General features: G+C 47.3%; 1 protein-coding gene and 1 long non-coding RNA gene across 18 annotated transcripts in view; one reads left to right on the forward strand and one right to left on the reverse strand.

The window, feature by feature from the left end:
- LOC128837676 (uncharacterized) overlaps nt 1–18,728 on the forward strand; it is a 68,474-nt gene that overhangs the window by 13,200 nt on the left and 36,546 nt on the right. The window lies entirely within an intron of this gene.
- The window catches only part of CAMK2D (calcium/calmodulin dependent protein kinase II delta), a 263,534-nt gene that overhangs the window by 7,853 nt on the left and 236,953 nt on the right, over nt 1–18,728 (reverse strand). For all 16 annotated transcript variants that reach the window (XM_054028973.1, XM_054028971.1, XM_054028980.1 and 13 more), the window contains 2 exons: nt 13,331–13,406; nt 2,995–3,089 (listed from right to left, as the gene is read on the reverse strand). In XM_054028973.1, coding sequence (XP_053884948.1) covers nt 2,995–3,089; nt 13,331–13,406 — 171 coding nt within the window. The remainder of the gene's footprint in view (nt 1–2,994; nt 3,090–13,330; nt 13,407–18,728) is intronic.

The following is an 18,728-nucleotide window of genomic DNA, read 5'->3' on the forward strand; positions in this document are numbered from 1 at the left end:
TGAGAAGTAGAGACAAAGTAATCAAGAGCCATCAATGTTGAATGACATTTTTCTATGGAAAAATGAGTCTTCTACTGGTAAGGCCATGGTCTTTGAAGGTCTCTCTACAAGGAAGTTGATGTGGGGAGAGTAGGGGTGGAACATGGAATTTCCTCAGAGGAAAGACACATGCACCAAGAGAGACAAAGGCTGTTATTAAAAGCTAGATGCTACTCTGAGCAAAGGGTTGGTCTCCTGCTGCATGCCAGAAGAAAAGGGCGGGAGGAAAGAAAGCAGGAAGGGCTCCCTCGCCTATGCACACTGACTTCAGACTCAAAGAAGTGGGGAGATGAGACTTAGAGGGACCAAATTCAGAACTGTTTGTTATTTTCCAAAGATCTGAAACTCTTGTGCTGTTTAAGAGCAAAATGCCTGTGGTTAACAAATCCCTTTGCTAAGTTTGTCTTCCTTCCACATTGTCCCTGAAGGAGTTAATCAAAAAACCAGAGCTCCCACAGCCAGGTGGACTCTGGGGGAATGTGACTAAGCACTGGGAAGGTTAGGTGGGAGACACTGGTTCTAGGGTTTAAGGCAGCTGGACTTCAGAGTCTCATTGCCCAAGAAGAGTGTCAGACACGGGGTCTGCACTGGGTAGTGTGCCTGAGAGACCCAGAGTTAGGAACAGTGACCATTACCCATGACCTGGGGTTTAGAAGTACATGGGATTCTGTGGTTGGAGCCACATGCGCCAGACTAGTGTCTGTTCACAGAAGGGGTAGGTTGTGATGCAGTGGTATGAAAAACAAGCAAATCCCGAAATTCCACTTTTCCCACCAATGTCACAACCTGGGCCAACTCCCATCTCTGCACAAATACCAGTCTGTTGTGAGTGGATCCAACCACAGGATCCTATGTACTTCCAAGTGCTTCTGGCATGCTGTCCTTCTGACTTGACTACCGTTATGGAGATAGAGATGTACTCCAGAGTCAGTTCTTTTCCAATCCTGCCTGTTTCCTTTCCAGCTGGGCGGAGGAGGCTGAGTTGACCCCACCCAGCCTGGACTGTGAGGAAAACTGCTCTCTGCACACAGAGCTGGCCAAGCTCCCCAACTAGACCCTCTATAAGAAGAGAGCAGGAGACACAAACCCTTCCTTTTGTTTCTCACTTTTCTTGGCCTAGCTCTCTCCCTGAAACCTGTGGGGGCCCTAGTGGTTCCAAACACCTCAGAAAGGGAGTGGAGCTGGAGAGGACAATCTCTCCCAGAATCAAACACAGCCCTGGGACACAACTGGGAATTTGATGGACGCATTATTGAGCTGCACTGTTAGTCTACAAACTTGAAATCAAGTTTGGAATTTCCTTCCAAAAAGCCCTGCAACAGGGCGTGTCTAGCTAGGGTGACCAGATGTCCCGATTTTATCAGGACTGTCCCGATATTTGCTTCTTTGCCCCATGTCCTGACCAATGTTTGTGGTGGGCCAAACTTTTAAACTCCCTTTTTTTTTTTTTCTTTTTTCTCCTCCCCTCCCCCCCGTCCCGATATTTTATACTGCTGATCTGGTCACCCTATCTCTAGCTGAGCCATCGGCCACAGGGGAGTGGAGGGAGGAAACTGGATGCAACTTCAGAGGGCAGGACATTCCCCTGTCACCAGTGACTGACAGGTCTGGTTCTGCCCCCAAACTGCAAGCAGGCTGAAGTACCCATTGTAAAGGGCCTACAGACCTTAGCACTAACGAGAACATGCTAAATGCTTGCAGTTCTCATTTCAAAGTAAGACAGATAGTAACCCACTAGAACGGGTTACCTAGGGAGGTGGTGGAATCTCCATCTTTAGAGGTTTTTAAGGCCTGGCTTGACAAAGATGATTTAGTTGGGGTTGGTCCTGCTTTGAGCAGGGAGTTGGACTAGATGACATCCTGAGGTCTCTTCCAACCCTAATATTTTATGATTCTAAGTAACCTGAATCCTTACCCAGGACATTTTACTAAGTAAACAACAACCACCACAACCATTTTATTAATATCAGTACAGATGGGGAAACTGAGGCATTGAACTTCAATGATGTGTTCACAAAACAGAATGGGAGTCCATCTCAGATTTGAGATTAGAATTTAGGAGTCCCTGGAGCGAGTCTTGTGCCCTGACATTTCTCATTCAGAAATTGCTGGATGAGAAAATCAGTTTCATTAGTTAATTTATAACATGATCAGCCTCCCTTTGAGTTTCAAATCTGCTCTGAAACTATGTCATCTATAGTACACCTCTACCCCAATATAACACGAATTCGGATATAACATGGTAAAGCAGTGCTCCGGGGGGGAGGGGCTGCGCACTCCGGCGGATCAAAGCAAGTTTGATATAACGTGATCTCACCTATAACACGGTAAGATTTTTTGGCTCCCTAGGACAGCATTATATCGGGGTAGAGGTGTACCTGATAGTCTATGGTATGAACAAGTAAGCAGTGTAGCTTTTATTTTCTGAAGCTGACATGGTTGTATTAAATCCACCAACTGACGTGCTGTGATCACCATTAAAAGAGTCATGAGGCCAGTGCTTCAGCTAGTGTGAATCAGCACAGTGACTATAGTATTTCCTTAGACTTACAGTAAGAAAGAATAATGATCAACTGTTAGGAAATGCTGACTTTTTAATGGTGATCAGTTTGTCCATCACTGCAGACTTTTCAAATGTGCCCAATGCTGTGGTATTCAGCCCCTCTAGCTCTGAAAAATAGAGTGGGAATCACTTGCCTTCCAACCCTATTTACCTTTAAGCCGTCCCTCCATACCCCCCTCCTCAAAAAGATATTACATGAACTTGACAATTCCCTCCACAATCCAAAGTTCCCCATGGTTTCTAAGCAAGTTTAGCAGAAACATGAAAAAAGTATTTTATACTGCATAACTCAAAATGAAATGTCAAAAACACCATAAGCAGCTACAAAAAACAGCTGGCTTTGAGAAGCACACTTGGAAATATTTTAAATGTGATCAAATAGGAAAACACACCATTTTCAAAGTAGAACCTGTGAAAGTCCATCCCTTCCACCAGATTCCCCAAAGCTTCAGGTTCAAAAGATGTAAGGCCTGGATCACAGATCTTTCTGTGGAAGAGAAAATTGAACAGTGATGACAAACGTATAGTCAGTTTCAGATACAGCACAGGACTGCTTTCTTCTTGATATCTTTGAAACCAAAGGAATCCTCAAATTTGAATTTTCCATCCCTAATACATACAATTCACAGCATGAGGGAATTCAGACTAAGTCAGCGTTTCTCAAATGTGGCCACTGTGGCCTCAAGCAACCACCAGGGGCTTTTCTTGCGACCACAGCCTCCTAGGCTGTGATGGAGGGGGAGTGACGGGGTGGGAAAAGTAGCTCTCTCTCCTCCCTGTTGCTCCTGGATGCACCCCTTTGCTGCTGGTGCTGTGGCCACCAGCAGGGATTGGGCCCTACCCCCCTCTGGAGTCACCTGGGGCACAACACTGTAGGAACAGGCAGCCATCGAGTTCCCCACTTTCCCTCGGGCGGTGGGGCTCAGGCTTTGGGCTTCAGCACTGGGGTGGGGAGGCGGCAGGCTCTGGACACTGGGCTTTGGGCTCCAGCCCCGGGCTCTGGCTGCATGGCAGCAGGCCTCAGGCTCTGGTGGCAGGCTTCGGGCTCCGTCCCTGGATCCCATTCTCTGGTGGCAGGCTTTGGGCTCTGACAGCAGGGCTTCAGGCTCCAGCCCCCCGCTGCCTGCCCCAGCTCCCCACCCCCAGCTCCGTTGACCCCCACTGCCTCCCCCCGACCCTCCCTCCAGGGCTTAATTTGTCCCCAAGGCTTGCCAGGGCTGAGTAAGTCTGCTGTGAAAAGTGATACTTGTATGTTTGTAAATATCACTTTTCACAACAGACTTACTAGCTAGCAGTAAATAAATTACAACAATTTGAACATGTATATGTGCATATTTATTTGGTTTTCCTAAAGCTAATTAAGTATTTTCGGAAAAATTTGTCCTGAGAACCCCTGCTCTAAGTGATGATTATGATGGCGTTGAGGGAAAATTGGAGGATCTTTATATACCAGAGGCAACTATGGAGCAGAAAGTTTAACAGTAAAGGAGAGACTACATATGAGCAGGGCCGGATCCAGCTTTTCTGCAGCCCCAAGTGAGCAAAAAAAGAGACTAGTGGCGGCACTTCAGCGGCAGCTCAATCGTGCCGCTTCTTCCGCAGCAATTCGGCGGCGGGTCCTCCCTCTCTTCCTCTTCGGCGGCAATTCGGCGGCAGCTCAAAGAGGAAGAGAGGGAATGAGGGACCCGCCGCCGAATTCCCACCGAAGACCCGGACGTGCCGCCCCGATACCGGACGGAGTGCCGTACCTTTGAATTGGCCGCCCCAAGCACCAGTTTCCTACACTGGTGCCTGGAGCCGGCCCTGCATATGAGGATGTCTGAGGAAAGACTTCAGAAGTCAGAGGGGCGGGGAACGGTAAAATGAGTGCTGTACATAGTCATGTGGAAAAGAAAGCTTGAAGAAACGCAGTCTATCGACTAGAATATTAGGGTCCAGACTAGAAAGAGAGGTTACTCACTGTATGCAGTGGCTGTGCACCTTTCATGGGAGATTCTCATTAGCAGTGTCTGTTGGCCCTCGCATGCACTGTTAATAACTTGTGCCCTGCACTGAGGTGATATCAGGCTGCGTGGGCAAACTGCCCTCAGTTCCTTCTCCACTGCTGAGTCTCAGAAGGAAACTGAGATTGGGATGGTGTTGGCCACTTCCTGTGGGAAGTGGAGTGACCCAGACCCAGCCTGCTCTGCTCCCCTGGCTCCCAGACTTGGGGGGAGGGGGAAACCGCCCCCCAGCACTCGCCGGCGGTGCGGCTTGGAGCCAGGGGAGCGGAGCAGGCTTGGGCCGGTTTGCTCTACTTACCGGTGAGTGCAAGCCCGACTGCTTGTGGAGTCCTCAGAGGATGGTGGCAGGACTGGGGCAGGGAAGGGGCGGGGGCGGGGCAGGGGCCCCGGGGAAGAGCCAGAGCAGGGGCTGTGCCCCAAATTTCCTAGTTCCCTACGCAGCTGCATACTTTGCGTATGGGTATGGATGGCTCTGGGGTAGACTTATGCTGGTGTTGTTTGCCCCAATCATTCTCTACATCAACCACTAGAGAGTCAGGTGGAATGTGAGAAAATAGGAACTCAGTCATTAGTGTGAACATAATACTTTTTAGTAACTCTTTTTCAGATGGGTGTTACTGTAGCAGAGGTTTGTCAGCTGATTTTTGCAAGTCCCAGCAGAGCCTCGTTGATAGGAAGAGCAACTCTGGATGGTGTTGCAGAGTGAAGAATATACAACAGCTCTGACCTCCTGAAGAGGTATATGTAAGGGAGTCTGCCACATATTTAATGAGGTCTTGAGGCCATAGATGGAGAAGGAGTGATTACTGCCTCATCCGGTGAAAAAGAAGAGATGGTAGTTGTAGGGGGTTGCTTCTTTGTCCACTTAAGTCTCCTGAGCCTCGAAGATTTTCTCCTGCTGCTGGGGAGGAGAATCTTGAGTCTCCCTATCATCCTGATGGAATAGGGTCAGGGCCCCGGAGAAAGGAAAGTTATCTGTTCTGTAACTGGCGTTCTTCGAGATGTGTTGCTCCTGTCTATTCCACAGTAGGTGTGCGTGCTCGCCACGTGCACCGGTGCCGAAAGGTTTTCGCTTAGCAGCATCCGTAGTGGGGGAGCACCGCTGCGACCCCTGGAGTGGCGCCGACATATCGTGCCATAAAGGGGTCTGCATGCTCCCCCCACCCTCAGTTCCTTCTTGCCAGACAACTCCGACAGAGGGGAAGGAGGGTGGGATGTGGAATAGACAGGAGCAACACATCTCGAAGAACGCCAGTTACGGAACAGGTAACTGTCCTTTCTTCGAGTGATTGCTCCTGTGTATTCCACAGTAGGTCACTCCAAGCTATACCTGACGGAGATGGATAGGAGTTCTAAATGATAAAGGTTAAGGGTTACCCAGGCGGAGCACCGCCCTACCAAACCTGGCGTCGTCCCTTGTTTAGGGGACGATTGCATAGTGTGATGGAAAAGTATGGATAGAGGACCATGTAGCAGTCCTGCAGATGTCCTGAATAGGGACATGAGCCACATAGGCCGCTGACGAGGCCTGAGCTCTCGTCGAATGCACCTTAACAATAGGAGGCGGGGGAACCCCTGCCAGGTCGTAACAGGTGCGTATGCACGAGGTGATCCAGCGGGAGATCCGCTGGATGGAAACCAATTGCCCCCTCATGCGTTTGGCCGTAACAATGAAAAGCTGAGGGGATTTCCAGAATGGCCTTGTTCGATCTAAGTAAAAGGCCAGCGCTCTACGCACATCTAGCATGTGCAGGCGTTGTTCCTCATTGGAGGAATGGGGCTTAGGACACAGGACTGGCAGTAAAATGTCCTGGTCCATATGAAACGCCGAGACCACCTTCGGCAGGAAGGCCAGGTGCAGGCGAAGCTGGACCCTCCCCTTATGGAAGGCAGTGTACGGGGGATCTGAGGTCAGCGCCCTAAGCGCCGAAACCCTGCGGGCTGAGGTGATAGCCACCAAAAACGCCACTTTCTCAGATAAGTGGGACCAGGAGCAAGTGGCCAAGGGCTCAAAGAAAGGTCCCGTGAGGCGTGACAGCACCAGGTTCAGGTCCCAAGGAGGAACCGGGGGTCTAGCATAAGGGAATGCTCTGTCCAACCCCTTTAAAAATCTGGAAGTCATGTAGTGGGAGAACACTGACTGTCCCACCACCGGAGGGTGGAAGGCCGAAATGGCCGCTAGGTGCACCCTGATCGAGGAGGGAGCCAGCCCTTGGGTCCTAAGGGACAGGAAGTAGTCCAGGACCAGCTGGAGCGGAGCGGACGCAGGGGAGGAACCTCTCTCCCTTGCCCATGAGGAGAACCGATACCACTTAGCCAGGTAGGCCCTCCGTGTGAACGGCTTCCTGCTTTCAAGCAGGACCCGTCTAACAGCCTCGGTACACCTCCCCTCCTCCGCATCTAGCCACGCTGTCAGGTGGAGCGGGGCCAGGTTGGGATGGAGGAGACAACCTCCCTCCTGGGAGAGGAGGTCCGGGCGGAGCGGCAGCCTGCGAGGGGGGGCCACCAAGAGTTGCAGTAAGGTCCCGTACTAATGTTGACGGGCCCAATGCAGGGCTATCAGGATAATTCTCACCCCATCTGACTTCACCTTCTGTAGGTGGAAGGCATACATCGGGGCCTATGAGGGGGAAGGCATACATCGGGGCCCCGACCAATTGAGCAGGAACGAGTCCGTCATGGCCCCATCGCCTTCTATCACCCTGGAGCAGAACCTGGGCCACAGGCGGTTCTGTGCGGTGGCGAACAGGTCTACCTGGGGAGTACCCCACTGAAGGAAGATCCATTCTGCCACCTCCCTGTGCAGAGACCACTCGTGTTGATGTGAGAACACCCTGCTCAGGCGATCTGTGAGCGTGTTGCTCCCGCCGGGTAGGTGGAACGCTCGGAGAAGGATGTTGAGGGCTATACAGAACTCCCACAGGAGCTGGGCTTCCTGGCATAAGGCCTTGGAGCGCGTGCCCCCTTGCCTGCTGATGTAATACATTGCGGTGGTATTGTCCGTGAGGACTCTGATCACTTCCCCTTGTAAGTGCTGGCGGAAAGCCACGCACGCCAGGCGCACTGCCCTGAGTTCCCTGACATTATGTGCAGGGACAGTTCCTTGGGTGACCACATACCCTGGGTCCTGAAGTCCCCCATGTGGGCTCCCCACCCCAGGGCCGAAGTATCCGACACTAGATCTAGTGAGGGAGAGGGCTCTCAGAAGGGGATACCCCAGAGCATGTTGCTCGGGAGGGCCCACCATTGGAGGTCTGCAACCACCGTTGGCGGCACCATGACAGCCTTGTCCAGGCCGTCCCTGGCCTGGGAGTAGCGGGACGCCAACCAGAGTTGGAGGGGCCTCATCCGGAGCCTGGCATCTCGCACCACTGAGGCGCATGCTGCCATGTGGCCGAGGATTTGAAGGCACATCCGAGCCGTGGTTACCGGGAAGGCCGTGACCGAGGCAATGAGGCCTTTGAGCGCCTCGAACCTGTCCCTTGGAAGGGAGGCCGTGGCCGCTTGGGAATCCAGCAGTGCTCCTATGAATTCTATGCGCTGGACCGGAATTAACGTGGATTTCTCCTCATTTACCACTAGGCCTAGATTTGAGCAGGTGCATAGCAGGAGGGTTATTTGCTGCTGCACCTGGGACCAGGACTTGTCCTTGAGCAGCCAATCATCCAGGCAGGGAAAGATCTGCAGCCCTCTCCTCCTGAGTTGGGCTGCTACCACTGCCATACACTTCGTGAAGACCCTGGGGGCGATCGAGAGGCCAAAGAGGAGGACCGTAAACTGGTAGTGGTCCTGGCCCACCAGGAAACGGAGGAAGCCCCTGTGACCCTCGAAAATATGGATGTGGAAGTACGCATCCTGGAGGTCCAGCGCTGCAAACCAATCCCCCAGGTCTAGGGAGGGAATACTAGAGGCTAGGGACACCATGCGGAATTTGTAACAAACCAAGAACTGGTTGAGCTTCCGCAGATCAAGGATGGGCCGAAGCCCTCCCTTCGTCTTCGGGATGAGGAAATACCTGGAGTAAAACCCCTTGCCCTGGAACTCCCAAGGTACCCTCTCCACGGCTCCCAGAGAGAAGAGGCGCTGTACCTCCTGATATAGGAGGAGCGCATGTTCCAGGTCCTCCGCCAACCCCCTGGCCGGAGGGGGTCCTCCGCCGACCCCCTGGCCGGAGGGCAACTGGGAGGGGGCGAAACAAACTGCAACCTGTACCCCAGGGATATAGTGTTGAGGACCTAGCGGTCCGTGGTAATATGGAACCATTGCAGACTGAAGGCAGGTAAACGATTGGCAAACCTGAACTTTATTAACTGGGGGGGAGGGCGGGGGCTTAACCAGGCAACAGGCCCGGTAACCCCCCGCAAGCAGTCAAAAACCCTGCTTCCCTGGCCTCCTGGCCTCAGAGGGCCCCGGATGAGGGGCCGAACGGGATTGGTGTTGTGACCGGCCCTTCTGCTCCCGCTGCTTCTTAGGCGGGGGCTCATATCTGCCCCGAGCCTGTGGAGCGGAGGTATGAGGCCTGGGCTTGTCCTTGGCCGGCGGGATGTATAGGCCCAGCATCTGCAGGGTGGTACAGGAGTCTTTCATCCCGTGCAGATGCGTGTCTGTTTGATCTGCAAACAGGGCCCGACCATCGAATGGCAGGTCCTGCATGATCGACTGGGACTCAGCCGATAGTCCAGAGAGCGAAAGCCAGGACGCCCTTCTCATGGAGATCGCTGCGGCCATCGAACGAGCGGCTGTGTCCACCGCATCGGAGGCCGCCTGGAGCGCTGCTTTAGCTGCCGCCGCACCTTCCTCGACTAGAGCCCGGAACTCCTTCCTGTCCTGCTCGTGAAGAGAAGGCTCATATTTGGGCAGGGATCCCCAAAGGTTAAAGGCTCAAGAGTGCCGGGTGGTTGGCCACTCTGAGCTGAAAGCTCGCAGACGAATAAACCTTTCTTCCAAAGGAATCCAACCTGCAAGCGTCTTTGTCCTTGGGGATGGGAGCGGGTTGGCCGTGTCTCTCCTGGTGATTCACGAACTCCACCACTAGAGAGTTCGGAGTTGGGTGGGAGTAGAGGTACTCGTGCCCCTTTGTGGGCACAAAGTACTTCCATTCGGCCTTTTTGGAGATAGGACCCAGGGATGCCGGAGTTTGCCAGAGGCCAGTAGTAATATTAGCCACCCCCTGATGGAGCGGGAGGGCCACGCGTCCCAGCGTCGAGGAGGTAAGGACATTGAACAACGTGTCCGATGGTTCCTCCATCTTCTCAGCCTGGAGTTGGAAGTTCGATGCCACCCTCCTGAGTAGCTCCTGGTGGGCCTCGAAATCCTCCTGAGAGACTGGAGGAAGTGGAGCCATGGAGTCATCCAGTGCCGAGGAGGTCGGTGCCGCGGTGTCGTCTGCACCCGGCTGTACTGGTAGCTCGACATCCTGATCCGGGGCCCGAGTCGGTGCCGGAGGGTCGGTGCCCACTGCCTCATCACGGTGCCGAGGCGGCAACGTCGGCTGGGCCTGGGATGCTCCTGCCACGGAGCGGGGTCCCAGCGGTGCCGGTGCCTGGGGCCACGGTGCCCACTGGCACCACTGTCCCAGCCAGGGAATGGCCTGGCCCTGGGATGACAGGGGGCCCGGAAGGACCGGCTGGTCCTGTGGCACCGAGCGGCTCGACGAGGGGCGGCTGCATGCTGAGCCGGTGGTCCGGGACGAGCGAATGGTGCCGTACAAACGGCTGGATAGGTCCCGAACATGACGTCTCCAGCCCCTGGAAGAGGACAGGTAGGAGTCGGGAGTGCTATCTCCATAATCCCTCCGGCGCCCAAGACGACAACGCCTCGGTGCCTGGGACTTCTGTGACGAGCTCCGGGCATAGCGCCTTCCATGGCGGGTGCCAGAGCGTGAACGGCGGTGCTGCCGCCGCCGAGATCTGTCCCTGCGGAAGTTACCCTTCTCTGGATTGTGCGACTCTTCCAGGGAGCACACACAGTTAGAGTGTCCATTACTGAGTGATACAGCCTCTCTACATGTGAGGCAACGTTTAAACCCTGATGAACTGGGCATGCCCCTCACAAGGAGGATTTCCCCAGAGGAAATAAAATGATCATTCAATAGTAGTAGTATTTAGTTACTGGCTAACAACCTAACTACCTAAACTAAGTAGAACAAAATTGGCTAACAGTTGAGGCACGCATAATGCAAAGATGCTAAACTCAGTCTCAAGCCGAGGCGGTTCGCCCGTACTCGGTGCAGGGCATGAGGACATGAGCAGTGCATATGTGGGCTGAACAGACACGGCTAATGAAAATCTTTGATATATATGGAGATATACCTATCTCATAGAACTGGAAGGGACCCCAAAAGGTCATTGAGTCCAGCCCCCTGCCTTCACTAGCAGGACCAAGTACTGATTTTTGCCCCAGATCCCTAAGTGGCCCCCTCAAGGATTGAACTCACAACGTTGGGTTTAGTAGGCCAATGCTCAAACCACTGAGCTATCCCTCCCCCTGATCAAAGGTGCATAGGGTGCATGTGCACCTGAAGTAGAGCACCCATTGACACTACTCAAAGAAGAGCCACCCATTCCTACCATGCTTTTTTTTCCTTTCCAGATTTTCCTCTCTTATGGCAAGTAGAGCTGGGTTTATAAAGCTGATTTATTCCCATGGATCTTGTTTCCCATGAATGATGGAAAACTTCTAATTGGAGACTTTTCCCACAAGAATACTATTTGCCATTGCAATGTCCACTGTTTTGACAATTAACACAAACAATAGAACAGCCTTCCCACTCAGAGATTTAAATGATGCGGTATTCTATTTGTTTCATGATAACCCAGAACAAAGGTTCCTTATCCTCCATCCAGTTTGCCCTACTGCAGAGCATGCTTGACCTCAAAGGCATATGACCTCATACAAATCAGCCTGTAAAGCATAAATATGATGTATGTGAAATTCAGTGATCCATCGATAAACATGGGCATTAACATTTCTGTCTGCCTTGCTTTTCTACGTGTCATTCCAACAGGGAACATAAATTATATACTGCATCATGCTGGAATGAAACACAACATATATAGGCATGAAGGATGAAATCTTGGTCCTAATGAAATCAGTGGGATTTTTGCCATTGACTTCTATAGGGTCAGCGTTTCACCTAAAATTTTCTTTCAGTGTTTGACCAGAAGATATATTTTCAAAGCCATAAATAGAAGTTAGGCATCTAAATCTTACTGGAAGTCATAGGACTTAGATATCCAGCTGTAATTTGTGCCTTTGAAAATCTCCCCCATGATATGTTAAGTCTAAAACCAATGTTGCTACCAATGTTTAAATGGTAATTTAATTTTGGTTAGATGTTTCTAAGGCTTGAGTTTTGCCATGCTGCAAAACAGAAACGTTTTGAGCGAACTTCCATTTGACATTTTTGTACAACAGTTTTTGTAACAGTCAAAGAATATAAAGTGCTCATACCAGGCAAAGGTATATTACTGGTAATTTGTCACTGTCTCATAGGAGTATTACTTCCCTATTTCAAATATTCTAGAACCTTTAGCTCTTCATGAGCTGAAATAGTGTCGTTAGCTCTAGACCTTTAACTTTAAACAAAATATTATTTGTTTTTGTTCCAAATACATTTTAATGGGTTGGAGTAAAGAAACAACAGAACTGGTTATAAGGTTATTTTAAAAACGGAATACCTAAAATGAGTTCTTTAAGCAGAATTTTTTTAGGTCCTGAACAAAATTTCCAAAGTAGTGCATCCGATGAAGTGGGCTGTAGCCCACGAAAGCTTATGCTCAAATACATTTGTTAGTCTCTAAGGTGCCACAAGTACTCCTGTTCTTTTTGCTAAGTAAGACTGGTGCAGCACACAATGGGAAGCAGTCAGAGAGAGCCAGAAGAAGGCCAAAGTAAGTGCTCGGGGTCTTGCCTTTTTTATTTTATTTTATTTTTTAAGGGAGTGTGGAGAGAAAGGATCTTATGTTGTAACTTTTGGGGGGGTTGCAGTGAATGGGGTGGTCTTGTGACACAGCAGGGGAAAGTATCTGTCCCCACCAATTCTGGAGACAAAATAGTTCCACTTACACAGTGACACACAGTTTTAAGTGAAATATTGTAGAATGGCAATGCTTGTAAACACAGAAACATAACTGGCCACATGGACCCTACTACCACAAATAGAAGTTCCATAGTGCACTTCCATGTGCTGCTATGTGAAATGAGAAGGGTGGGGGTATGTCAAAGTGCATTACATAACTTTCAGTGCTTGGTAGCAGGGTCTACATGCATGGCAGGTGAGTGTGCTGCAAATTCACACCCAGGCTTGCTATGTACTAGCTCTCTATGTAAATAAGCCATAAGTCCTAAGTGGCATTAATGTATTACAGTGCAACAGATAGACTTCTGGTGATAGTGAACCTCTGCTTATACTGAAATGTTTCTGTTAAAACAGCTTTCCAGTGTATTCTGATCTTGATTCTTAGATTTTAAATCATGAACATTCTCTCCTCTCTGCCTGATGAAAGAGATCACTGTGTATGTTATGTAGTGATAATCGGTCTGATTCACTATGGTGTTATTCCATGTTTATCCTAATATAACACTACTGAAATCTGTAGTTATACCAGTGTGTGACTTGTGCAATACAGCAGTGAATCAGGTTCTGTGTTTCCTCAAGGCCTACAAGCATGAACATTTTTATACATTTATCTCATCTTGTCTCTTGCAAAATGAGTCAACTTACGTGTAAGCTTCAAAGTCCCCATTGTTGATAGCTTCAATCAGTTGCTCAGTAACCTTGATAATCTCCTGCTTACGAGCTAAAAAAAGGATAAACAGACACAAAAACAACAAAACATGAGATGGGAACAAAAGTGGAAAGTGACAGCATAAAAGACTGTCAGACTAAATAACAAAGACAAGGACATTTAGATATTTCCCTGATCAGTGTGACTGCCATTCATTCCATGATTCCACTTTCTTTTCTAGTACCATAGCCAGAAGTGTTAAATTACTCGCTTTACAATATATTGGCCTTAGTGTATTTCTGTATTCATAAGGAAATAAAGCACGTCACAGATGAATGATACATTTTCTGCCTCAGTTCTGATCCACTTTCTCTCACTGAAGGACCTGCCTTTAAAAACACAACAACAAACTCTTGACCTTTACAGAAGTGTAAAAGCAGCCAATTGTCATTTTATGAGCAATATTGTAATGATTCACCTGCATCTGGAATCTGGAGCTTGTAAGTGTGTAATCCTGATCTCAGAAATCTATGTTTACAATGAATTTTCCCCCACTTAGTATTTGTTTTGGCCAAACACAAAAAGGCAGGGTGCCAGCACTTCCTTAAATGGTGCACTGCCTTTAATTGCAGAGATTTAACCATGAGAAATTAAGAATGTAAGAACAGCCGTACCAATTGTCCATTTAGCCCAGTATCCTGTCTCTGACAGTGGCCAGTGCCAGATGCTTCAGAAGGAATGAACAGAACAGGGCAATTTCAAATCATCCATCCCTTGTTGTTTAGGCTCAGCTTCTGGCAGTTGGAGGTTTACAGACACCCTGGCATGCATCCAATGAAGTGGGCTGTAGTCCACGAAAGCTTATGCTCAAATAAATTTGTTAGTCTCTAAGTTGCCACAAGTACTCCTGTTCTTTTTGCGAATACAGACTAACACGGCTGCAACTCTGAGACACCCAGTCTGTGTCCTGACCATCTTGGTTAATAGCCATTGATGTAACCTATCCTCCATTAACTTACTTAATTCTTTTTTGAAACCAGTTTTACTTTTAGCCTTCACAACATCTTATAGCACTCTGTTCCACAGGTTGACTGCACTGTGTGAAGAAGCACTTCCTTTTGTTTGTTTGAAACCTGCTGCCTATTAATTTAATCAGTTGACCCTTAGTTCTTGTATTATGTAAAGGGGTAAATAAACTTTCCTATTTACTTCCTCCATACCGTTCATGATTTTATAGACCTACATCATATCCTCCCCTTAGTCGTCTCTTTTTGAAGCTTGAACAGTCCTAGTCTTTTTAATCTCTCCTTGTAAGGAAGCTGTTCTATACTCTTAATAATTTTTGTTGCCATTTCTGCACATTTTTCAATTCTAATACATCTTTTTTTGAGAGGGGGCAACCAGAATTACACACAGTATTCAAGATGTGAGCATACCATGGATTTATATAGTGGCATTATATTTTCTGTTTTACTCTCTCTCTCTTTCCTAATGGTTCCCGTTAGCTTTTTGACTGCCACTGCACACTGAGTTGATATTTTCAGAGAACTGTTGGGACTCCAAGATCTTTTTCTTGAGTGGTAACAGCTAATTTAGATCCCATTATTTTGTATGTATAGTTGGGATTATTTTTTGGCGTGCATTACTTTGCATTTATCAATACTGAATTGTATCTGCCATTTTATTGCCATTTTTAACTCTTCACAGCCAGCTTTGACTTAACTATCTTGAGTAATTTTGTATTGTCTGCAACCACTCCTGAAATAAGTCCAAACCACTATTCAAGAGAAATTTAGGTCCTGATACTATATCCAGATCTTCCTCTGAAGAGTCGCATTGATTACAGTAGGATCTGTATGGATTCAACACAGATCTAATTACAGCAATGAGTCCTTCAGTTGTAAGCTCTGTGGCACAGTGACTATGCCTATTATTATGTTTGTAAGCATCTAGCACAGCAGTTACAACAGATCTTTTGGTGCTACCATAAGCAAATATTAAAATAATAAAAATGCTTTATAAAAGACCAGTATTAAAAAAGTTGTGTTTGTGTGTGTGCGCGCGCGTGTATTTTCTTTTAGCAATTATGGAAGTCCCAGTAAGACTAAATGGTCACTCAGCTAGCAGGGCTAGTGGGCAGCATGGTGGGATAGGGAAGATTTTTAAAAATAAAGAGAGGTTTCAGTTGCAGGTATTGTGGATGAATTTGTATGGGGCGTGGACAGTGGCTTTGCTGACCAGCACTGGCAGGGTGCTCCACGTATACAGAATGATGTAGAAGGAACTGTGGAGATAGTTGCGGGAGAAGCAGAAAAATGGGGCACCAAGGCTGGCATCATCAGCAGAGCAAAGAGGATGGTGGGGTGATGAGATAAAATACAAGAGGAGTAGAATGAGGAAGGGTCTAGAAACTGAAGGACAAGAAGTTTAAACTTGATGTGATGAAGAAAGGGGAGTGAGGGATTCGAGGAAGGAGGATAACATGGTGAGATGAGAGGGGAAGGAAGATGATGCCTGTAATCAGAAATCTTGTATGCCATACCTAGTATAAAAGTAATTGAACTAGAGATTTAACAATACATTAAGAGATGTAGATAATTACAAATTATTAAATTAGGCAATAGAAAACAATACAGTTTTCTATTGTTGGATCAAATATAATTGTTGGATCAATGTAAATAAGGCCAAGATCTAAAGATATATGGTATTTTCCAGATGCAATTTACACTAAACCCAAAGGACAGCTCATAATTTATACTCAGCTGGTTGGTGATAATTTTGTGTAATGTTGATATTATTCTTTGTTTCACTATTAATTAATATCACATTTGATTTCCCAGTTTTACCATAACATGCCCACAGTTGGATACAAGGTCATATATATTGCAAATTAAGTGGTGAACATCTGAATATACTCTCTATCATAATATACTACTAAGTGATCCCAAAGAGCTGCAGGAGATGGTTTTTCAAGTGGAGCGCTGTCAATGGTATGTCTTAGCATAATTCGCTTTGGCAATATACTTAACTCATTCTCATCTGTCTGTGGTTTCAATAGCACAATCTAGAGCTGTGCAAAAGACAGCAGCTCAATTTCACAAAGGATTTTCAGATTTTGAAAACTGGCTTCATTCTTTAGAGACATGTGTCACAGGGTGGACCGGGCCCTTTAAAGGGGAACTGATATGTCCCACCTGTGCCTCATTAACAGCATCACAATGGGGCCTGATAAAGGATAGCTGGTTTCTATAAAGAGCCAGAGAAGGAACAGGAAATAGGAAGATGAAGCTCTGGCAGAGACTGCAGTTAGCAGGAGGGAAGATTTGGGCTTAGAAGCTAGAGGGCCTGGGGGGCAGGGAAAGAATGGGGCAGGATTGCCCGCTGAACTCTCTAAGCAGGAGAATAGACAGCACTGGGAGAGCGATGAACTCTCTCCTGGTGAAGAAAGGACGCCAGGTAGGAAGACCAGGGATTTCCTGCTGTGAAAAGCAGAGAAGGACTCTAGCTAGAAGGGTCCTTGATAAAAAGTGGGTTGGACAGAGGAGGAACCTGTGGACTGGCAGAAGATGCCAGAGATGAACTTTTGAGACTTTGAAGACAGTTTGAATTGTTTGGTAATAAACTCAGCACCCAAGGAGGGGTAATTAATGGTAACAAGAGGGCCTCCAGTGGAGTTAAATCTAGTGATTTATGAAGCCCTGAGCAGAAGGGAAAACTGAGGCAGACTGCCACAGATCCACCACTGACCATGGGAGGCGGCTCATCCTGTTACAGAATTAAATCAGAAAATGTTAAACGTCTCTGTGAAGAAACCCGACATGTTTTTTTTTAAAAAAAGAGACTTTTCAAAATGAAAAACAATTTGTTCGAAAAATGTCAAAACATTTCCCCCTCCCCAACTTTCCAAAATGAAATTATGCTTAAACTGACATGATTTTGTGAAGCATTTTGATTTCAAAGGAACTGAACATTCTGATGGAATATAATTCAGTTGAAGTTTCTCTGTCCAGCTCTAGTATGAACATTTGGTAAAACCATGCATCAGCTGATCTGCCCTCTGAGCACAAAGCATGTCCAACCAGCAAGCTCCACAGGCTAGCAAACGAGATTACGGAAATATTGTTGGCTCAAACAGCCCAACTGCTTTATGTATTCCAGTACTAGTATCAATCCTTCTAGTGCTCTTTGCACTTGTGGAAAGACTTTTCAGCAAATAAAACTCACTGTATGAAATTCACAATTCTATACTATGTTGCTATACTATATATGTTGGTTACACACATATAATTGTACATGTACAAAAAAAAGTTAAATTTATTTCTATTCAGTGAGCTTATTGAAATGCAGCATCTACTGGCTCTCAAATATTCCTAAGACAAAAGTGCAATACAGTTCAGAGTAGCAAAATTTGTTCCAGCAGTGCTTCTTCCTGTACGAAGAAAACTCACATTCTCGTGCCTTACTTACCTGAAAGCGGGAATGAACATTATGAAAAAACAACAGCTAAGAACAAATGTTAGCAACACAACGTGTTTAGTAATTAAAGTGAAACACAATAAAAAATCTCCACAGGTCATGGAATTCTACACAAACAGCAGACTGTTAATAGTATTTTTTGAAATATCACAAACCTTACCTTACCTTTTTTTTTTTTGGGGGGGGGGGAGGGCGGAAGGAAGGGAATAACAGATACAAGAACTGGTTCAGGGTATATACATATAAATGTTTAAAATTGTTTATAATATAACCAGAATCCAGGGTGGGCAGAGGCAGAGTTTGAGGAGCAGGGGAAAATAGGAGATTGGGAGGGATATAGACTGGGGCAAGGTACCGGAAACATGTCATGGAACTATGCTTCACTTCAGAGTTTGGGAAGGCAGGAGACTTGATAGACGTGGAGAAGGAGATGAAGTCACATAGAAGACTGGATGAGCTATCAGTGAGAGTGCAGTGAACTAGGTGATGTGGATGTTGGTTGGAACATGGCTTTACCCTTGCAAACCTTATGAATCAACCTGATTTTAACTTTTGGCACTTATTAAAAGTCAGGGAAATTCCTAAATAAAATTTCATTAAAAAGTTAAGGTTGCATTTCAGTGGAGCCTACCTAACATGTGCTCTCCATGACCCTCCCATTTTTTTTGTTTACATTCAAATACACTTCATAAAACAAATAGTAAAAAGCCTGCAAATGAACAGGTAAGGCATTAAGACAGCTAACAAATCCCCCTCTGCCATATAATTCTTCATCACTCTATCACATACTCAGTTCATGCTCCCTACCCAACTTTAACTTAACTTAATTCTTTTGTTTTGTTTTCTAATGGAAATGTATTGTTTGCTGCACACTGATGATTTTATATCTGTATATTTTTGGGGAAATGTGCAGTAAAG

This window comes from Malaclemys terrapin, chromosome 5, assembly GCF_027887155.1.
Source record: "Malaclemys terrapin pileata isolate rMalTer1 chromosome 5, rMalTer1.hap1, whole genome shotgun sequence".
Lineage (NCBI taxonomy): Eukaryota > Metazoa > Chordata > Testudines > Emydidae > Malaclemys > Malaclemys terrapin.